The following is a 19,547-nucleotide window of genomic DNA, read 5'->3' as shown; positions in this document are numbered from 1 at the left end:
TTTACATTCGAATTAAATAAAGTCTACGTTTTATGAAACAGCAAACGCGGGCTCGTGCCATTTGAAACGTGCTGGTCTTATTGACGCTCGTTTGAATGCCGAGGTGTTGTCACATTTTGGGAAATTAATCCAAAATTATGGCATCGCAACTTCAGGTAGACGATCCAAACTCAACGGCGATTTATGGTGAAGATATGGAACAAGCAAAATCTTTTCAAAATATGGAAAATCTGCTTGCATCGGCTGTTTCTATATGTCGATTGGACGGCTCCGTACAGTGTCAAATTGTCAGTTTAATCACTGTCATACAAGAACTCCAAAGACTTCTACGTCAGAGTTTCAAAGGTTATTTACTACATTAAGTTATATAGAAGCTTGATGATAATCGCACAGCGTCTTTATCACTGGATTCAACGAACATCATCATTTATAAATATTTAAGATTACTAATTATTTGTAAATATCGATTTGGAGCCAACCACTGATCTTTTATGTGTACTGGCTTAACCGAATGTATATCTCACAGAATATTAAGATGTAGAAGGGCATATACAATAGAGTATATTTTTTTGCTCCTATACTGTGCCATTGATACAAGCTGTTTTGTATTGTGAGGAAGTAATACTATACAGGGTGTGTAATAAAATACCCTCTTTTGAAATCAGACCATTAGTTCTAAACATACATTTTATCACCATGAGTTAGATTGTTTATGTTTTTTGGCAGGCAGATTTGGTCTATTGCTTTTAGAAAAAACAAGCAACAATACTTAACCTCCCTTGGGATAAATCTGCCTGCCAAAAAACGTAAACAATCTGACTCATCTATTTGAGTGAGAATAGGAATAAATAGTTCTCCTTTATTTGCATAGTGTCGGCATATTTTCACGATGCTGACGCATTGGAAGTTACAATTATTCTACAATTCACTTAACTAAATTCCGAAAGTTTTTAGACAGCAGGTTTACAATAAAAGGTCTGATTTTAATGAAGGATGACTTTTTTGACACACCTTGTTAAGGTAAACTTATCTCTGAATAGCTTTTCATAAAAATGTTTTGTTGACTGTTTTAAGCATTTACGGCATGGCAATTGTCTATCTCTTGCATAGTCGGAGTAACAAATTAATGGCTAATAGCACTTGGGCAAAAAATGAAATTACCTTATAGATATTGGTAATGCCCACGCCATTTCATTGTGTGACTCGTATTTTTTTGTAGAAATCAAGATGCTTGAACAAGACATTAAAGACCAAAAGCACACATTTAGAAACTGCATAACAAACCTCCATTACCAAGTGAAAGAAATGCAAACAAATATTGATGATGTAAAAAAGTAAGATCTTAATCCCAACCACAATAATTAGCTAAAAAACTGTAAGCCCAAATTGTTGTGTGGTTTTAGGAAGTGTGAAGATGTTCAAACTTCAGAAGGAAGAAATGGCACCAAAATAGTTGATAGTGATGCTGACACACAAAGCTCTACTCTTGAAGGTACAGCACATGAAAGTTTTATACTAAGTTACATTGAAAGTGCCTTGAAACAGGATAAGATATATCTAGAGACTCCGAGCAGGATCTAGAAGTAGATGTTTATGAATGTCATGGAATTTGGCTTTTCTATACACTTTCCATGTGCCTTCAACTTCATTGTGTTGTTGTGAACATTGTAGTTGGAAAAAAAACCTCCAAAGATCATGTTGTGATGGACGAAGATAGCGCTCAAGCTACAACTGATGATAGTGGGCTCATGGAAGTTGTTCCAGTATCTAAGAGTATGGAGCCTGAACGAAACATCGTGGATGAGGATGTGGAGAACGATTGTAATGAAGATGTGAACACCCACGAGGACGAGTGGTGGGGTTTTCGTGTTCGCACCGAGGACGACAACACAAACAACGAAGTTCCCAACTCTACCAACGAAGTTGACAACGCTAACAACGAAGTTCCCAACTCTACCAACGAAGTTGACAACGCTAACAACGAAGTTCCCAACTCTACCAACGAAGTTGACAACGCTAACAACGAAGTTCCCAACTCTACCAACGAAGTTGACAACGCTAACGACGAAGTTCCCAACTGTACCAACGAAGTTGACAACACCAACAACGCCGATGACAACACTAACTGCGAAGAACCCGACAACGTTGACGACGAAACTAAAAGTCAAAAGAAAAAAACGAACAACGCAGATAAAAAGATTGACAACGCTCGACAAAAACGTGAGAGCGCTTTCAGAAAACGTAAAAAAACTGGTGGACAACACGAGACGACACAAGAAACAACGGGGAAAAATGGGGTGAGAGCAAAGGTTCAAGCTGCTAAGGAAATGATGTCAAGTACAAGCAAACAGCCAATGAAAGCAAAGGAAAGAGAAAGCGACCACAAAGAACATAACTCGATGAAGTCTAAAGTACACAGTGTAGATAATTCAAGCCAGGTAAAAGATCGTTCGGAAAGCAGCATGAATTCGAAGGAAAAGAGCGTTGCTCATGAAGGAATAGTAGCCAATGGTGAAGAGAGCAGTTCTTTGAACAAAACATGGCTGTTGAGAGATAGGTCGGCAATGAAAGCTGATAGTGTCGAGCTTGTTACGGCGCGCAAAAATAAAGAAAAACGAAAGAGTGTGGAGTTTTCATCGAAAGAACGAAACACGGTTCTCAAAAGTAGGCAGATAAATGTAAGGAAAGAGGCCAGCGACATTGCCAAGAAAACAAAGATGACTCTTAAAAAGAAGAAAAGCAACACTAGTATTCTTGTCAAGAAAGCCAAAGCAACTCTTTCCGCTAACCGAAGGCAAACCGGCAGGCCGACCAGTTTGATCAATAAAAACAGAAAAAGCACTTCAAAAGTTTACATTAAAAGGAAATCTGAAGACCGCAAGCACGAAGACCTCTCAGTCAAACCTTCCTTGTCATTCAAACCAGTTAACCAACGTATCAATGAATCTCAAGCGCTGATGGAGAACCCAATGGACCAATATATCAATTTGGATTTTCTTTTAAACGCGAACCAACTGATGACCGAATTAGTAGTAGATGTTTCACGTGAAGAGGGGACAATGGACACAGAGTCTAAAGTGGAAAGACGATTTGTGGCCGAGTTAGCTAAATTGTATCGTCTACGCGTGCGAATGATGTCAAAAAAAGGTGCATTGCCCGTTGCTTTCATAAAAGGTCGCGAGTCATCACTACCCATGCCTGGAGAAGTTGACAGACTGCTCCATAGGATCTCGCAAAAGGCCGTCTCTTCACAGTTGAGAAAGTCCGCAAAGAAACGCAAATTGCGTAGAAGAGAACAAATCACCGTCGCGTCGAAAAAAAGAAAGATTTAACTCAAAGAACGTGTTTAAGTTAGTATCCTTATGTAGTTAAAAGAACGGTATCAATATATTTAGATTAAAGTAGCTTTACATTTTGTTCATAATTCTCATCACAACGTATTTGTTGGGGTTTTATTTTGGAAGAAGACATTTTGGACATATATTTTATCATCTTTGTAGCTATATTAGCTAAGTTGGAAGAAAAAAGCTTAACAATAAAGAATTAAAATTGAGAATTGAACGGTTATTGCGATATTCGAAAGGGGTTTTCATTCCTCGAGGGACGTGATAAGAAATATAAAGATATGTGTACTTTATTCTGTCGATTTTCATTCAACGAATTTCCTTCTAACGACGCAACCGACATATACAAGACTATTGACTATAAACAAGCAATTCACATGCAAACTTGGCTTGTTAAAGTTGTTCTTCAATTTCAAAGTCCTCGAGTATAACAATACAAAAATATACATAAAATAAAAATTACCTTTCGTTTAGCGAATGCAGGAGCATTTTGCAGTACCGAACATTGGGCAGCGTACTACACAAATATACATACCTAGTATGGGTCCAACAAGTATCTCAGTTCTAGAGTAATAGCGTTTTCGACGTAAAAAACTTGTTATTTGGAAACGGAACACAGCTTTGCACAGACAGCATTAACGTGAGAGAAGACTCCAGTCAATAAGGCTATCTTTATCCACCTTTCTCGACGCATTCCAGAAACATAGTAGGCGTCGACTTACCACGTGCGATCTTCTTCAAACATTGCAACCTGCACGTATATAAATCATCATAATCTTATTATTTCAATGAAAAATATATAATATGGAAAGAGCAATGATTTTAAAGCCCCATGGGAGAGAAAAAAACAAAAGCTTATGTTTTGGGTAAACTTTGCGCAATGCTAATATATGATTAATCTTAAGGTATAATAATGGTTCTAGTATGGCATTTAAATCCAATGCAATAAAATACGAGAAGGACCAAGTGTTCACCTCCACCAAAACCTTTCAGTTTGTATTCCGTGTATCACGAGAAGTACGGGGTGTATAAAAGAAACTGTAATTCTATGAAATCATTAGAATTTTAAACGCAGGCTGATTTCAAAGGATTGCAGTTTATTATACACCTTCATTATGTATTCTTGGTTTTAATGTGCATGTGTGTCTCAAAGGAATAGCCAACAAAGAAAGGGCATCCATCATGCCGCCCAATAATAATAAAATCTAACGATATTTTTCTGTTAGGAGTGCGCACATGAAAACCACCAATAGGAAGATATTGACTCGAACAGACAAAATATAAATATTGTTGAAAATAAAAAACAAAGCCAACATACACACAGGCGCAATCGGAGACAAAATATTTTGACGAGACAAATTATTAGCATGATAACAAATGCGCAAAAAATTAACGTCGATGCTTCAATTACAATAGACATTACATATTGACATTATCACCAGCTCATGCTGGGCAACAGTTTAAGTAAGGGTCGACTAATGCCGATATGGTAGTTTGATGGATGGAAACTCATTCAAGCTTCAGCGCAGGAGCCTGCTGCTCGAAGGTGAAATAGCTCAACCCTGGGATCTTAAATACTCTGAGGAAAATTTCAAAAGCATTCGAATGCTGAAAGATTATTTACTTTTTCCAAGCAATAAGCCTGGATGTTGTGCTAAACAAACACAGTCGAACAAGTACATTCCAATTAAAACTATTATCATTTGACAATGCAGTGGAAGCAACTCTGATAAATTTCCTCTTACCTTTTTCCCCAAGTTTCAAGACTTATAGAAACAGGTTGTTCATTTCTGATGAAACCAAGTACATCCAAGGACCGCAAAGAAAAACAAATAAATTCTTTAATCCTGAATTAACGCCAGTCAAAGGTTCGTCGACCATATGAAGTATACGGAGTTGTACGAAAAACTACAACAACCTTTTAAAATCAAGCGACGTTTCGAAGTTTAATGATCAGCAGTGACTGATCTTCTTCAAGGAGATGAAAACGCAATTCAAGAGTTTCATTGTTTATTAACACAACATTAATGAGCAACTTTTTGTTCTCCCGAATATTCAATTACAATCCATGACAAGTTTCATTACGAATAGATCATATGATCGCAAAAATATGTAATAGCAGAACAACATGATGCTCGAACTCACACTGTTTAAAAGTCTAAATTGAAAAATTTGTTTGGAGAACAAATATGAATGGCTCTGCTACTGCACATCTCGCTGCACATTGCAAATTCTAAGCATAAAATTCTTTTCAATTGCTTTTACGCCTCCTCGAGGACAATCACAGCTGAATCATGCAAATTCCAAGCGTCATGCAGGTGATTGCAAAGGTTTGTATTTTTTCTACACCCGGTATAGCAAATGACACATAACGAAAACACCAGATATAATGATAATTTATCTATAAATTTACCTTTCCAAATATATTAACAATTTCGTACATAGTACACTATTTCACGTGATTCGCACTACATGCTATAGTTCCAACAATACCCCCCAATATCAATAAGTTCACATTAAATACTCATGTTTTGAACGTGAGCGGAATTTGTGGGCTTCACATGCAGACAAGATAATTTTCTAGTTATGTTTGACAATAAATAGTAATAGCGTGAGGTTGTTTTTATTTACTGTATCATAAATATCGTACTTTTCGGAAAGTCTAGGCCTTGGTGAGCAACACACTTGCGAGCATGGGTGGGTTGGGAATTTTGAAGTCAGGATCATATGACACATAGAAATCGAAAAACGTAATTGAAATCACTGAAATAACGTCATCGGGATAAATAAAACTTTCCGACTTCATCTCGTTTGTCAGTAGCAAAGTTCGATCATGATGCCGTGAACGAGACTCGTGTGCAGCCACAACCCGACCGAGATCCGTGCTTGTACACAGAAATCCTTATTGCATTAGCATTCAAGGTATATGCCATGTTATTCGATGTACACAAAGCCGACCCGTAATTGCCAGAAACGTTTTTGTGTTACGAGCGTAGCTTGTTTCACATACAATCACAAGTAACCGGACGTCTGGAATTTAACGAAAGCAGAGCGAGCAAAAGCTTAAACAGTCTCTCTCATGATTCATCATCGAGTGCGAGGTTTTTTTCATACAAACATTGCACTCGGGTTTTCCGGCCAGCCTTCGGTAAACTTTAGACAATCCATTTATTAGAAACACATTGACTTAAAGTTAGAAAACACGGGAAAATTGCAAAGCATGGTTCAAGAAACTGGCTGGCAACCTCTCCGAGTACAACGTGTTTATTGCTGTCTGAACCAAAATGCTACTCACGTCGCTTAACTTACACGAAGTTCTACTTGTCCACATACCTCATCGTCATGGAAACGTACCTTTACCATTCACAAGTCAAATGTGTTGGACAGCAGTTCATTGACTTCTGTTTGTCTCTCCGAGATTATCCATGTCCGCATCGAATTAGCACAAGTAGCTCAACTCAAATATCACAAATAAACATAATGCATTATGATACTCGTTGCTATCCATCATTATCCATCACCGTAACTCGATAACCATAAATATACGTCATGATACCCACCACCTCCATCATTACATCCCATGAGCTTAAATAACTTTTCCACGATGTTGGTACATCGCAGTATTCAATACATAATCCCTCTATACCATAAGGGTTATAAACTTGCTGTGCCCATATATCCATACAAATACATCATTGCTATACTGAAGTATGGTTAGCGAGAGTACTGTTACTAATGATTGTTGATCGTCGTTTATGCGTTAATTTACCATTGATTAGAACAGAGCTAAACGAGGCGGCCCCGTCTCGTCATCCATTAGAGTCTCGAGAAGGATATGATCGTTAGGATCCATAGGCATCACCGAAATATCCCTAACTGCACGGAATTCACCGCAATTGTTCAAATGTTCATTTTCTAATCTAAAGAAATTCCATACAAAACGCCTGCAAAAGAAAAAAACAGGGACGACTGATCGTGATTGTTGTGTACTGTGTATTATTGAAGAAATAAAAGATGTTTTGTGTTTGCACAGGCTTATGCAAACCCAAGGAGACCTTTGAGAAAACTCAAAGAGTAAATCAGCGCAAGACCGACGGTGGAGTATTTGCACCTTCTTAAAACGTCTCCGAAGTTTGCATGAGCCAGTGCAAACACGAGAAAGATCTTTCGTTTCTTTTATAATAGCGCACAATAGATTAATTCAAAATAAACGTTTTAATTTTTCCTCCCAACATGTACTGACATATTCTATTGATTGATTGAGTTGAGATCGGTTTGCATGGGCTAATGCAAACACAGCTATAGACCAATCACCGCATGCAAACACAGCCATAGACAATTAAAGCATGCAAACACAGCTATAGACCAATCAACGCATGCAAACACAACAATAGACCAATTATCGCATGCAAACACAGCTATAGACCAATCAACGCATGCAAACACAGCTATAAACAATTAAAGCATGCAAACACAGCTATAGACCAATCAAAGCATGCAAACACAACTATAGACCAATCAAAACATGCAAACACAGCTATAGACCAATCAACGCATGCAAACACAGCTATAGACCAATCAACGCGACCAGTACCAGACACTTACCTAAATATTTCACATACAGCTAACACGGTGATCATGACTTCATCGTGAAGATTGGTTGAATAACCAATTGATATAGACAGTGACCAAATAAAACGAAATACAAAGTCCTCGACGATTGCAAGGTAATATACAAACTGCAAAGAGAAACAATTCTTAAGAACTTTTCATCAGGGTCGTAGCTAGAGCGCTAATTGAGGAGGGGTGGGGTGTATATTCATATACTCAGTTGTGCCAACTGATCTCTTTTGAAAGCCCAATCACTTTCAAAAATATAATCAGTGCAGCACAACGGAAAATATGACTACCTCCACACAACAACTCCACACAACAACCCCCCCACAACAACTCCACACAACAACTCCACACAACAACTCCACACAACAACCCCCACAACAACTCCACACAACAACTCCACACAACAACCCCCACAACAACTCCACACAACAACTCCACAACAACTCCACACAACAACCCCCACAACAACTCCACACAACAACTCCACACAACAACTCCACACAACAACCCCCACAACAACTCCACACAACAACTCCACACAACAACTCCACACAACAACCCCCACAACAACTCCACACAACAACTCCACACAACAACTCCACACAACAACTCCACACAACAACCCACACAACAACTCCACACAACAACTCCACACAACAACCCCCACAACAACTCCACACAACAGCCCCACAACAACTCCACACAACAACTCCACACAACAACTCCACACAACAACTCCACACAACAACCCCCACAACAACTCCACACAACAACTCCACATAGCAACTCCACACAACAACCCACACAACAACTCCACACAACAACTCCACACAACAACTCCACACAGCAACTCCACACAACAACCCCCACAACAATTTAGCGCTCAAGTTACGGCCCTGCTTTTCATTGAGATTTAATAAACGCGTTTTTGATATCATTTAATAAGCAGGTTATCGCAATTCTTCTAAATTTTTGCATGAAATCGATGGAACCTAATATGGAAATATTACCTTATTCGGGTAGACAACTTCCTCACGTAAAAATGTATTTTCTTTCATATTTAACTTCAAGAGGCCCCAATCCATTTTGAGATCCCACGTCAACGTATAACAAGAGCCGATTAAAATACTTATCACCCATAAAATGAAGTACGTTCCTTGATATGAGTCGTCGTGATCTAAGCGTCAAAACATAGTTATTGCGAATCAAACAACGCTGTTTTGACAATGTTGAAACTGTACAATGAACACAGTACATACCAGTCTTTGATTTGGTCAAAGTAGAAAATATTACAATGAAGAAAGTCGTGGAATATTTTCCGGCGTTGACGAGGTGAGGAAAGACATTTTTTGTATCGTGGTAACGTCTGAGGCACTGAGCAAAGCGAAACCACGCTGGTAAACATAGAACTATGGGTCGAATACCGTAGGTATTTTTAACGCAGACATCTAAAATGAAGACCAGAGGAATTGACGACTAAAGGATACCCAAACAATTGTGCAGGCATTGTGATCAGAGCAATTCTGAAGTAATGGAGATCAGAGCAATAGTGAATGGAGATCAGAGCTATAGTGAATGGAGATCAGAGTCATAGTGAATGGAGATCAGAGCAATAGTGAATGGAGATCAGAGCTATAGTGAATGGAGATCAGAGTCATAGTGAATGGAGATCAGAGCAATAGTGAATGGAGATCAGAGTCATAGTGAATGGAGATCAGAGCAATAGTGAATGGAGATCAGAGTCATAGTGAATGGAGATGAGAGCTATAGTGAATGGAGATCAGAGCAATAGTGAATGGAGATGAGAGCTATAGTGAATGGAGATCAGAGCAATAGTGAATGGAGATCAGAGCTATAGTGAATGGAGATCAGAGCTATAGTGAATGGAGATCAGAGTCATAGTGAATGGAGATCAGAGCAATAGTGAATGGAGATCAGAGCAATAGTGAATGGAGATCAGAGTCATAGTAATGGAGATCAGAGCAATAGTGAATGGAGATCAGAGTCATAGTGAATGAAGATATGAGCAAGTATGCAATTACAGAGATCAGAGCAATTCTGAAGTGGTAGAGATCTCAGCAATTGGAAATCAGAAGAATTGTGAGATATGGAAATATGAGCAATCGTGCAGTAATGAAGATCAGGGCAATGGTAGAGCAATAGCCGAAAATTAATAATGCTGAAACAAGGTGATGGTTAAAGCAGTGTAAATAGCATAAGTTGCTTTTCAGAGCCAGAGCAAAATTAATAACACGTCCACTCATAAATCTCAATAAACAATCTTTCACGAAACAGGAGGTTGAAGAAGAGAACAGTTTTTGCCCCCAGTTCGAGAAACAACACTTTCAATCCTTCTATCTTACCTTCGTCAATTTTTTGACCATAAAAAAGAAAACAAATGCTGAACTCGAAGTCGAGAAACATTCGACATAAACTGTTCATTTGATCCGCGAGCCAAAAATCCGCGAAGCCAACGGAATGAAACGGAGCCGTGACGACGCGATACTAGAAACACGATGACACGAATCAAAACTTGTTCGAGATACTCAAATATGCAAATAATTCATGATGCCGACACAAGTGACGTTATACACTCACAATGACGACACAAGTGACGTTATACACTCACAATTATCTTCAATAGCCACCATCGCGCACCGTGGAAACCAACTTTAAAGGGATTTAAAGTAAATACGATGAACAAAACAGCCATAACCGATGGAGGGGTTAATGAGTAAATGCCGATGTTTCCATGGTAAATGTACGCCATTAGACTGAGACACCAAATGACAGCCAGCATTGCCGATGCCTAAAAATATCGCAGAAACGACGAGTGAAAAGGATTTGCGTAGAGAAGTTGCATAAGGGTTGAAAATTTCAAACGTGAAAATAGTTCTAAAGATAGCAAATACAATAGTGAACGATAAAGGTAATATAATAAGTTGATAGTTCTTAAAAGAACTGTTATAAGGGATAAATTCAATTGTTTTGAGCGTCATCTCCTTTGGAGATGACGTACACTCTTTCTTGGCATTATAAATATCGGTAGATTGTAAATTTTCATTTAGCAGACGTTGACACCAGAGGAGTAGTCTGCCGAAATGCACGGTGTCGTTTAATTTAGAACTGTTGGGTTAGTGCTCTTTACTTAAAACAGTTCTTTTAAGAACTATCAACTTATTATATTACTTTTACCATTCACTATGGTATTTGCTATCTTTAAAACTATTTTCAGATTTGTCAACACGACAAAGTCTCTATTTTATTAATTTCAAACATCGAAACTAATACATCATTCCTATAAGACAGAAGTCTAGAGTCTCAACATCACATCCCTCCTAATGAACAAGTACACAAGTACACAAGATTGAACACGTAAGATCAGTGAAGACGAAGAAATTAGCATGGAGAACATGATGATTTTAAGTCTAAAATTTAGCCCATCATGTGTGCAAATGAGCTTAGATCATCACATGATTCCTAAAATACATTGCGTCATTTTCATACAATGCACAAATTACGTCATCTCTAAGAGTTACAAAACCCATGAATCCGTTTGATATTGTTCCATATACAAACTACAACAGACCTCCAAGAGTTGTTGATAAGTCAGATGTGTTCGAGGATCGAGCTCAAATATAAGAACGTGATTGACACCAGCTGCCCTCCAACCATAAGTATTGATGGCCACGAGGAACACCATTACTACCAATAGAAACACTCCACGGTACATGCGCAGTATTGGCAACCATTTGTCACCGTAACCTTTTACTTGAACTACAAGAAATAATTACAAATTATAAGCATTTAAATGAACGCTATTTTTTTAAAAATGCGCATGTTTCGGCAAGCTAAAGCCAACTTTCGTACATAGGAATAAGATGACATTCTATTTTCTTTACCATATGTTCTAGAAATACATATGTAAATAGAATTATTATCCCATTTCTCTTTACTGAAGATGTTATAAGCATGCCGAAACATGATTACTTTAAAAAAATGTTGCTCATTAAAATTTTAATATCTATGAAAAAATTATACGAACTATACCCAATATTATCATTATTATGATCATTGTAACACAAACATTCGATTATAATAATTTTACATTACATGTCAGACAATTGTGCAATAGAAAAATAATAAATTTCCACTTAACTTAGCACAGGTAACAGAATATACATTAAAACTAAAGAATACGTATTTTATAATGGGAACATACGACGTCAATGCGTAAAGGAAGATCCTACATAATTCAGACTGCTATCATTGTTTGGAGAATTGAAAATTTACAATATGCAATTCAATGGTAGTTGTGTATACTTACAACCGAGAATGGCGGAAACTGCCAGCACGAAGAACATTCCGAAGAAAAAACCGCATCGAAAAATGACCCAGCTTCGTTTCTTGAAAAGAAATCAACAAAGAGTCAGTTAAGACGAGTACAAAAAACAAGAAGACTTGTACATTTCACCTTCCTGCGATAGAAAAGCATTTATACCAAGCAGTGGAAAACAACACTTCAATATGATGCTTCGCATTGCATTGTGGGAAGATGGAGGAGTTGAACATGATGCTAGTTTTACACGCCAGCTTTTATAGTTTTTACACGCCTTCTTTAGTAGTTTTACACGCGCCAGCTTTAGTAGTTTTTACACGCCAGCTTTAGTAGTTTTTACGCGCCAGCTTTAGTAGTTTTTACGCGCCAGCTTTAGTAGTTTTTACACGCCAGCTTTAGTAGTTTTACGCCAGCTTTTAGTTTTTACGCCAGGTAGTTTTACGCGCCAGCTTTTTTTTACGCCAGCTTTAGTAGTTTACACGCCAGTTTAGTAGTTTTACACGCCAGCTTTAGTTTTTACGCCAGTTTTTTTAGCTTTAGTAGTTTTACACGCCAGCTTTTAGTAGTTTTACACGCCAGCTTTTAGTTTTACGCCAGCTTTAGTAGTTTTACACGCCAGCTTTACTAGTTTTTACACGCCAGCTTTACTAGTTTTACACACGCCAGCTTTACTAGTTTTTACGCGCCAGCTTTAGTAGTTTTTACACGCCAGCTTTAGTAGTTTTTACACGCCAGCTTTAGTAGTTTTTACACGCCAGCTTTAGTAGTTTTTACGCGCCAGCTTTAGTAGTTTTTACGCGCCAGCTTTGGTAGTTTTTACGCACTAGCTTTACTGTCATTAGTTTACAATGCTACTTGTCTCTTTTACCATGATACAATGGTTGGCGTCATAAGGATTACCATCGAAAAGATGGTACATCTACCATCATCAAGTTGAGCTCAAAATTTTTTGAACAAATTATACGGTTTACCATCATTGTCAGTAGACATGTCGACGAGCATTTATAGGTGATGGTGTCAGTTTGGATTGGATTATATAAACATGCGGATTCAACATTTTATAGCTATCTAATGTACTAGAGTAAAGATAATAGAAGCACAACGTATGAAGACTGAGATAAGTAAGACATGGCCAGACATACGTTGACAAAAAGACTACGTAGGTCCATCTTTCGCATTGCAATAAAAAAATCATAAATTTATCATTCTAAAATCAAACACCTAGAATATCATAAGCCATTCCTTGGAGTCAATCAATGTATCTTTTTGTTTTGCGTTAAAAGCCATTTGTATATAACGCAACTTATCTTCAGCAACCATAATTGGTCGTCTGTCGACGCATTTTCTTAGTTAAATCAATTTTACCGACCTCTCTTTCAGTCAAAGGTGGAACGCGAAGTCTGTTCATTGCTTTTGACCTGTCACCGTGTTCAAGTTCGTTCGTGAAGATGTTCTTTACAAAGCAAAAGAAAACACGAAGTACAACATGAACGAAACAGCACGCAAACGAAACATTAACATAGACGTAATACAAAACAATGTCGTACAAGAATGTGCCAACTGTGATGTCAATAATGAGCAAAGACCACGGGGAAAATAGTTAAATATTAAAACTCTTAAATGAAGACAAATATTGGAGCGTATCTAAGTAACTTCGTTAAAGTACAAATGAAATAAATACCTCTGTTTCGCTGATGAGAGTATCGACACCTTTGTTTAGGAAAAAAGGAGCTTTTTGCACCTTCTTTTTGAAGTTGAGACCATTTTCTGTTTCGAAAAGCTGAAAAGATACACAACACATAAAACATAAACATCCAATGCCTGTCATGGACGCAATTATTTTCTTTGCAAACCTTATCATGTTTCTTCAAAATCTTCCTAAAACCAGTGAAGTTCAATTGCTGAAAGAACATATAATTCATGTCAGCAGCCACGTAAGGCCATTTTCAATGCCCAATTGTTGATGAGTGAAGTATAAATAAGTAAGGGTAACTGGAGAATAATAATGCACAGAATGATTGTCCACTGTAATTGGTTGATCAAAATGAATTTAAACCTAAACAATCGCGCAAAAATCTGCAACAAATTTGCACTTGACTGGAGGCTGAGTTTTCAACATTAGATCACTCCTGACGAAAACACTAGACTGGAGTATGTAAGAACTCAAGTTTCATTATCAGATCACTCCTGACGAAAACACTAGACTGGAGTATGTAAGAACTCAAGTTTCAACATCAGATCACTCCTGACGAAAACACTAGACTGGAGTATGTAAGAACTCAAGTTTCAACATCAGATCACTCCTGACGAAAACACTAGACTGGAGTATGTAAGGACTCAAGTTTCAACTCAAGATCACTCCTGACAAAACACTAGACTGGAGTATGTAAGGACTGGAGTTTCAACATCAGATCACTCCTGACGAAAACACTAGACTGGAGAATGTAAGAACTCAAGTTTCAACATCAGATCACTCCTCGAAAACGAAAGACACTAAACAAGAACTTAATAAAAATCATCTATACCATCCCGTTCGCGAATCTTTACTACAAATAAACAATATCAAACCTGAAAGTTTTGCAAAATAACCAAACTGAGATAGAATTCACTAAAAGCCAACTTCAAATTCTTTTCTTTGCGATGCGTTTTAGCAAGAAGTTTCTTCATATGTGGATTAAAAAACTGACTGGTAACCGTGCCACGTCGAATCTGATTCAAGCTCGATTTTGCGGTGACGTAGGCACTACCTTCAGCCTCATTCTTTAAAGTTGTGAACTTCCTTTGAGCCTCTGCTATTTTCTCTGATGTGTTAAACAAATGAAATAGTCAATAAAGATGATAAGCAATGTTTGGGGACTGGGTCGAGAGCAATCATTGATGTAAAAACTAAAACGTCTCATTTCTTTTGACTGCTAATGTTGAATTAAAGGCCACGATTTAGCAAACTGATAGATTTAGTTAAGTATCTACACAGATTGTCTAAACAGTAAAATAGAGACTCTGTCGTGGTGACAAATGCAAAAATTGTATTAAAGATGGCGAAACTTTGCCATAGTGGTAGCCTCAATGGTATAAAAGTTCTAAAAAATACAGTTTTACATCCAAAACACTAAACCAATAGTTCTAAAAAGAACTGTTTTTAACAACTGAAAGACGGGATGCATTTCGGCAGACTGCTCATCAGGAGTCAACGTCTGCAAAATGTGAACTTAAAATCAATGGATATTTATAACGGCAAGAAAAATGAACGTCGCCTCTAAACTGGGAGATGACGCTTAAAACAGAGTAATAAATTAAACACGTAGGTAATGCATAAGTTAAACACGTAGGTAATCCTTAAATTAAACACGTAGGTAATCCATAGATTAAACACGTAGGTAATCCTTAAATTAAACACGTAGGTAATTCTTAAATGAAACACGTAGGTAATCCATAAATTAACCACGTAGGTAATCCTTAAATTAAACACGTAGGTAATTCTTAAATTAAACACGTAGGTAATCCTTAAATTAAACACGTAGGTAATCCATAAATTAAACACGTAGGTAATCCTTAAATTAAACACGTAGGTAATCTTAAATTAAACACGTAGGTAATTCTTAAATTAAACACGTAGGTAATTAAATTAAACACGTAGGTAATCCATAAATAAACACGTAGGTAAGAAATTAAACACAGGTAATCTTAAATGAAACAGTAGGTAATTAAATGAAACACGTAGGTAATCTAAATTAAACATGTGGTAGCCATAAATTAACCAAGGTAATCCTAAAAATAAACAGTTTAAAAATTAAACACGTATAATTCTTAAATTAAACACGTATAACTTAAATGAAACACGTGGTATCCATTTAAACAGTACTGCATCAATGAGAACGTCTTAAATGAACTTAAATTAAACGGATAAATAACGTCAAAAACGTGAACCTCTTAAACTGGGAGATGACGCTTAAAACAGAGTAATAAATTAAACACGTAGGTAATCCTTAAATTAACCACGTAGGTAATTCTTAAATGAAACACGTAGGTAATCGATAAATTAAACAAGTAGGTAATCCTTAAATTAAACACGTAGGTAATCTATAAATTAAACACGTAGGTAATCGATAAATTAAACACGTAGGTAATCCATAAATTAAACACGTAGGTAATCCATAAATTAAACACGTAGGTAATCCATAAATTAAACACGTAGGTAATCCATAAATTAAACACGTAGGTAATCCATAAATTAAACACGTAGGTAATCCATAAATTAAACACGTAGGTAATCCATAAATTAAACACGTAGGTAATCCATAAATTAAACACGTAGGTAATCCATAAATTAAACACGTAGGTAATCCATAAATTAAACACGTAGGTAATCCATAAATTAAACACGTAGGTAATCCATAAATTAAACACGTAGGTAATCTATAAATTAAACACGTAGGTAATCCATAAATTAAACACGTAGGTAATCCATAAATTAAACACGTAGGTAATCGATAAATTAAACACGTAGGTAATCCATAAATTAAACACGTAGGTAATCTATAAATTAAACAAGTAGGTTATCCATAAGTTAAACACGTCGGTAATCCTTTTGCGGTAATCCTTAAAACTACTTTTAGATTGTCTAAACACTCCAAACACTCTACCTGTACTGTACAGTTTTGCGTGCCAGCACATACAATGGAAATGTTAGGTTCTGCCAAGATCTAAGATAGAACTTTAAACTATGTGAAAGGGCATGCTGGTCGAATGGTGTAAATCTTTCTAAAATTTCTAGCAAGGAAATATTGACCTTTTGTCACAAGTTTACATGGAAATGACTGATGAATAACGTTATATGACGTCATTATGACGTCATTTTGTAGATACGTTTTACTTCAATGGTGAACAAGAACACAAGGCCGATGACATACTTTGTTTGACTTACCCGCAAAAAATGTGTTCACTTTCTCCAATTCTTTTTCACAAAAAATAAAAAATTCTTCTTCAAACTGAGCAAAATGATCCTCCCTTTTAGGATCATCATCTGTAAGGCAACATTGAATAAAATATGATCAGAGACAAACAAGAAACCATTCAACAAGAATCTGTGGATACATCTAGTAAAATTAATGCAAAACCTTTTGGCATGCGTTCCAGAGCTTTGTACAACATCTCTTTCATTTTCTGAAGAAAATACATGAGAACATATTTGTGAAGAGCACTTTCTAAATGTATTCACTAAAGTTATAACAACATTCATACATCATCCGTTGACAATTTGAGCGGTCGATTTTGAAAACTTCAGTGACTGCTTCAAATGGATGAAAGCATATGCAAACATTTCCTTAATTGTTAACATTTTGGATGACCAAAGAAGATATGGAGAACAAGGAGGCCATAAATTAAGCAAGAATGGAAACTGAAGTAAGAGATATTCTAAGCTCAATCCATTTACATGGATGAGCTTAGATCAAAATGGGATTTATTAATTGATCGAAAGCCAACTCAAAAACAGTTTTGTATTTATGAAAAAAATTTATTAAAACATACAATGGATGACATTCTAAGGCCTTCATTTTAATGATGCTAGAAAGTATATCGACTTATATTTGCTAAAATGTGGGGAAAAGAGAGTTTAATGATCAAGATTGCAATTTGAGTCAAAATGTAATCCATGTCAAACAATACACTTTTGTATTATCATAGCTTGTGTATATGTCAGGTGATAGTTTCAGTTTGGTCAGCCTAACATAAACATGGCATTTTTAAAGGTTTGATACAAAAACAGACAACAAGATAATTGGGATGTGTTGGCTGTAGACAGATCATTTGCCCAAAAAATAATTGTACGTGACTTGAAAGTCCAGAAGGAAAGTAATGGAAGCCTTTTAATGGTGCCGAACAGTGTTCATTTCCAAAAAAAAATTATAACATTTACGTTGGATGTGTGTCGAAATCTTATGAATAATTCATGATACTTCTATCAAAAAAGTGCAAGCTGAACTTACATCAACAAGATTGTGTTTTTGAAACAAAAAAATGTGTTTAGTTATAAGCAACAATGTTGTACATATACTTATAGCAAGTCACAACTGCTCGAATTCAACAAACCATAATTTTCAACGACCATGAGTTACGACTTTGACAATACCAGCCAAATAATGATTTAACAATGTTTCGACAGAACACATTCATTCGCAATAAAACTTTTTAAACTGCCGTATTATAAAACTAGATTTCTTCAAAATTTCCAAGCCAGCGGGATGTATTTGATCCAAAAATGCAGTGACAGTTGCACTTTCAGAACAATTCTTACCTCGTATTGTATGTACTGACCGCGCCATTCTGGTGTTAAATGCGACGATAAATGCTCTTGAAACTTCATGTTTACTAGCAGCTGTTGAAATTCAAAAGTAGAGTAGATTAAACGTAAAACCACCACTTAAACAACTGAACGTCAGACATTCATTCCTGACACCAGGTCGCCATTTGACCGGCTATAATTAAAATTCACGAAAAAACAACAAAAGTTCGCAAGGTGCCTTGGGATATATGAGGGCAGTTTGCAAGAATTTCTATTTTGATCACATGCTTCAAAATTCACGCCAATCAAATCAGGGATTTATAAAAACAAAAACACGTCACGGGCTCACGTACATGGCGTGATATAGAGGGCGGGAGGGGCATAGTAGGTATATGAAACAATGCCGGCGCGTGCTTAGCATATTATACAAATTAATCAACGTAATCCAAATTTACAAGCCGTCTTACCAATGTTGTCACAAATGCAAGGTGTGATATGCAATTACTGATGAAGATAAATTAGCAGTTGTCGAACTCCTGTCCATAACTTAGAGCTAATTTATTAAATTCTTTGCTAATACTTTCTCAGACGACAAAATCAATTTATTTTTTCGATTCCATAGGTGTCGATGAAGCTGTGTTTTTCAACAAGTTCTCTCTCTGCCCCTCTTGTGTCGGTCTGAATTGATAAACATTGGATAAGATTTATTATGAAGCTTCGAATAAAAAAATCAGGTAATTTCAAAAGGCAACCTTGGCGGTTGACCGCGACACTCTAAGAAATCAATTGACATGACTTTTTTTAACATTGAAGAAATACCACCAACACTACTTCGTTGCCACCATTTCTAAGATCCGTTGACATTGTTAGACACTAAAATTTGTTAGCAAACCTTTCCTACCATCGCATTGAAGTACTCACGCTCCTGAGTTTCAGATGTTTAAAATCAATACAGCATAGG

General features: G+C 36.7%; 2 protein-coding genes across 3 annotated transcripts; one reads left to right on the top strand and one right to left on the bottom strand.

Moving 5' to 3' along the window:
• The first annotated feature begins 39 nt into the window (after positions 1–39).
• On the top strand, positions 40–3,561 carry LOC124438024 (repetitive organellar protein-like). 2 transcript variants are annotated; one of them, XM_046988011.1, is made up of 5 exons: positions 40–345; positions 1,220–1,334; positions 1,404–1,492; positions 1,672–1,902; positions 1,945–3,561. In XM_046988011.1, the coding sequence occupies exons 1-5, from the start codon at positions 138–140 to the stop codon at positions 3,330–3,332; spliced, it is 2,031 nt and encodes a 676-aa protein (XP_046843967.1). In that variant the 5' UTR covers positions 40–137; the 3' UTR covers positions 3,333–3,561. The 2 variants fall into 2 exon arrangements, with proteins under 2 accessions (XP_046843967.1, XP_046843966.1); XM_046988010.1 differs by having other exon boundaries at positions 1,672–3,561.
• Positions 3,562–5,731: 2,170 nt separating this feature from the next.
• Positions 5,732–19,176, bottom strand: LOC124438025 (xenotropic and polytropic retrovirus receptor 1-like). Its single transcript, XM_046988013.1, has 16 exons — positions 19,054–19,176; positions 18,599–18,679; positions 17,421–17,466; positions 17,228–17,326; positions 14,872–15,104; positions 14,157–14,204; positions 13,985–14,083; positions 13,673–13,756; positions 12,292–12,370; positions 11,554–11,741; positions 10,594–10,773; positions 10,328–10,469; positions 9,224–9,412; positions 8,975–9,141; positions 7,950–8,083; positions 5,732–7,288 (listed from the first exon to the last, which is right to left on the bottom strand). The coding sequence occupies exons 2-16, from the start codon at positions 18,665–18,667 to the stop codon at positions 7,120–7,122; spliced, it is 1,926 nt and encodes a 641-aa protein (XP_046843969.1). The 5' UTR covers positions 18,668–18,679; positions 19,054–19,176; the 3' UTR covers positions 5,732–7,119.
• Positions 19,177–19,547: the final 371 nt, after the last annotated feature.

This window comes from Xenia sp. Carnegie-2017, unplaced genomic scaffold (genome assembly GCF_021976095.1).
Source record: "Xenia sp. Carnegie-2017 unplaced genomic scaffold, XeniaSp_v1 HiC_scaffold_19, whole genome shotgun sequence".
Lineage (NCBI taxonomy): Eukaryota > Metazoa > Cnidaria > Anthozoa > Malacalcyonacea > Xeniidae > Xenia > Xenia sp. Carnegie-2017.
Note: the sequence above shows the minus strand (reverse complement) of the source record. Positions and strands in the feature narration are given on the sequence as shown.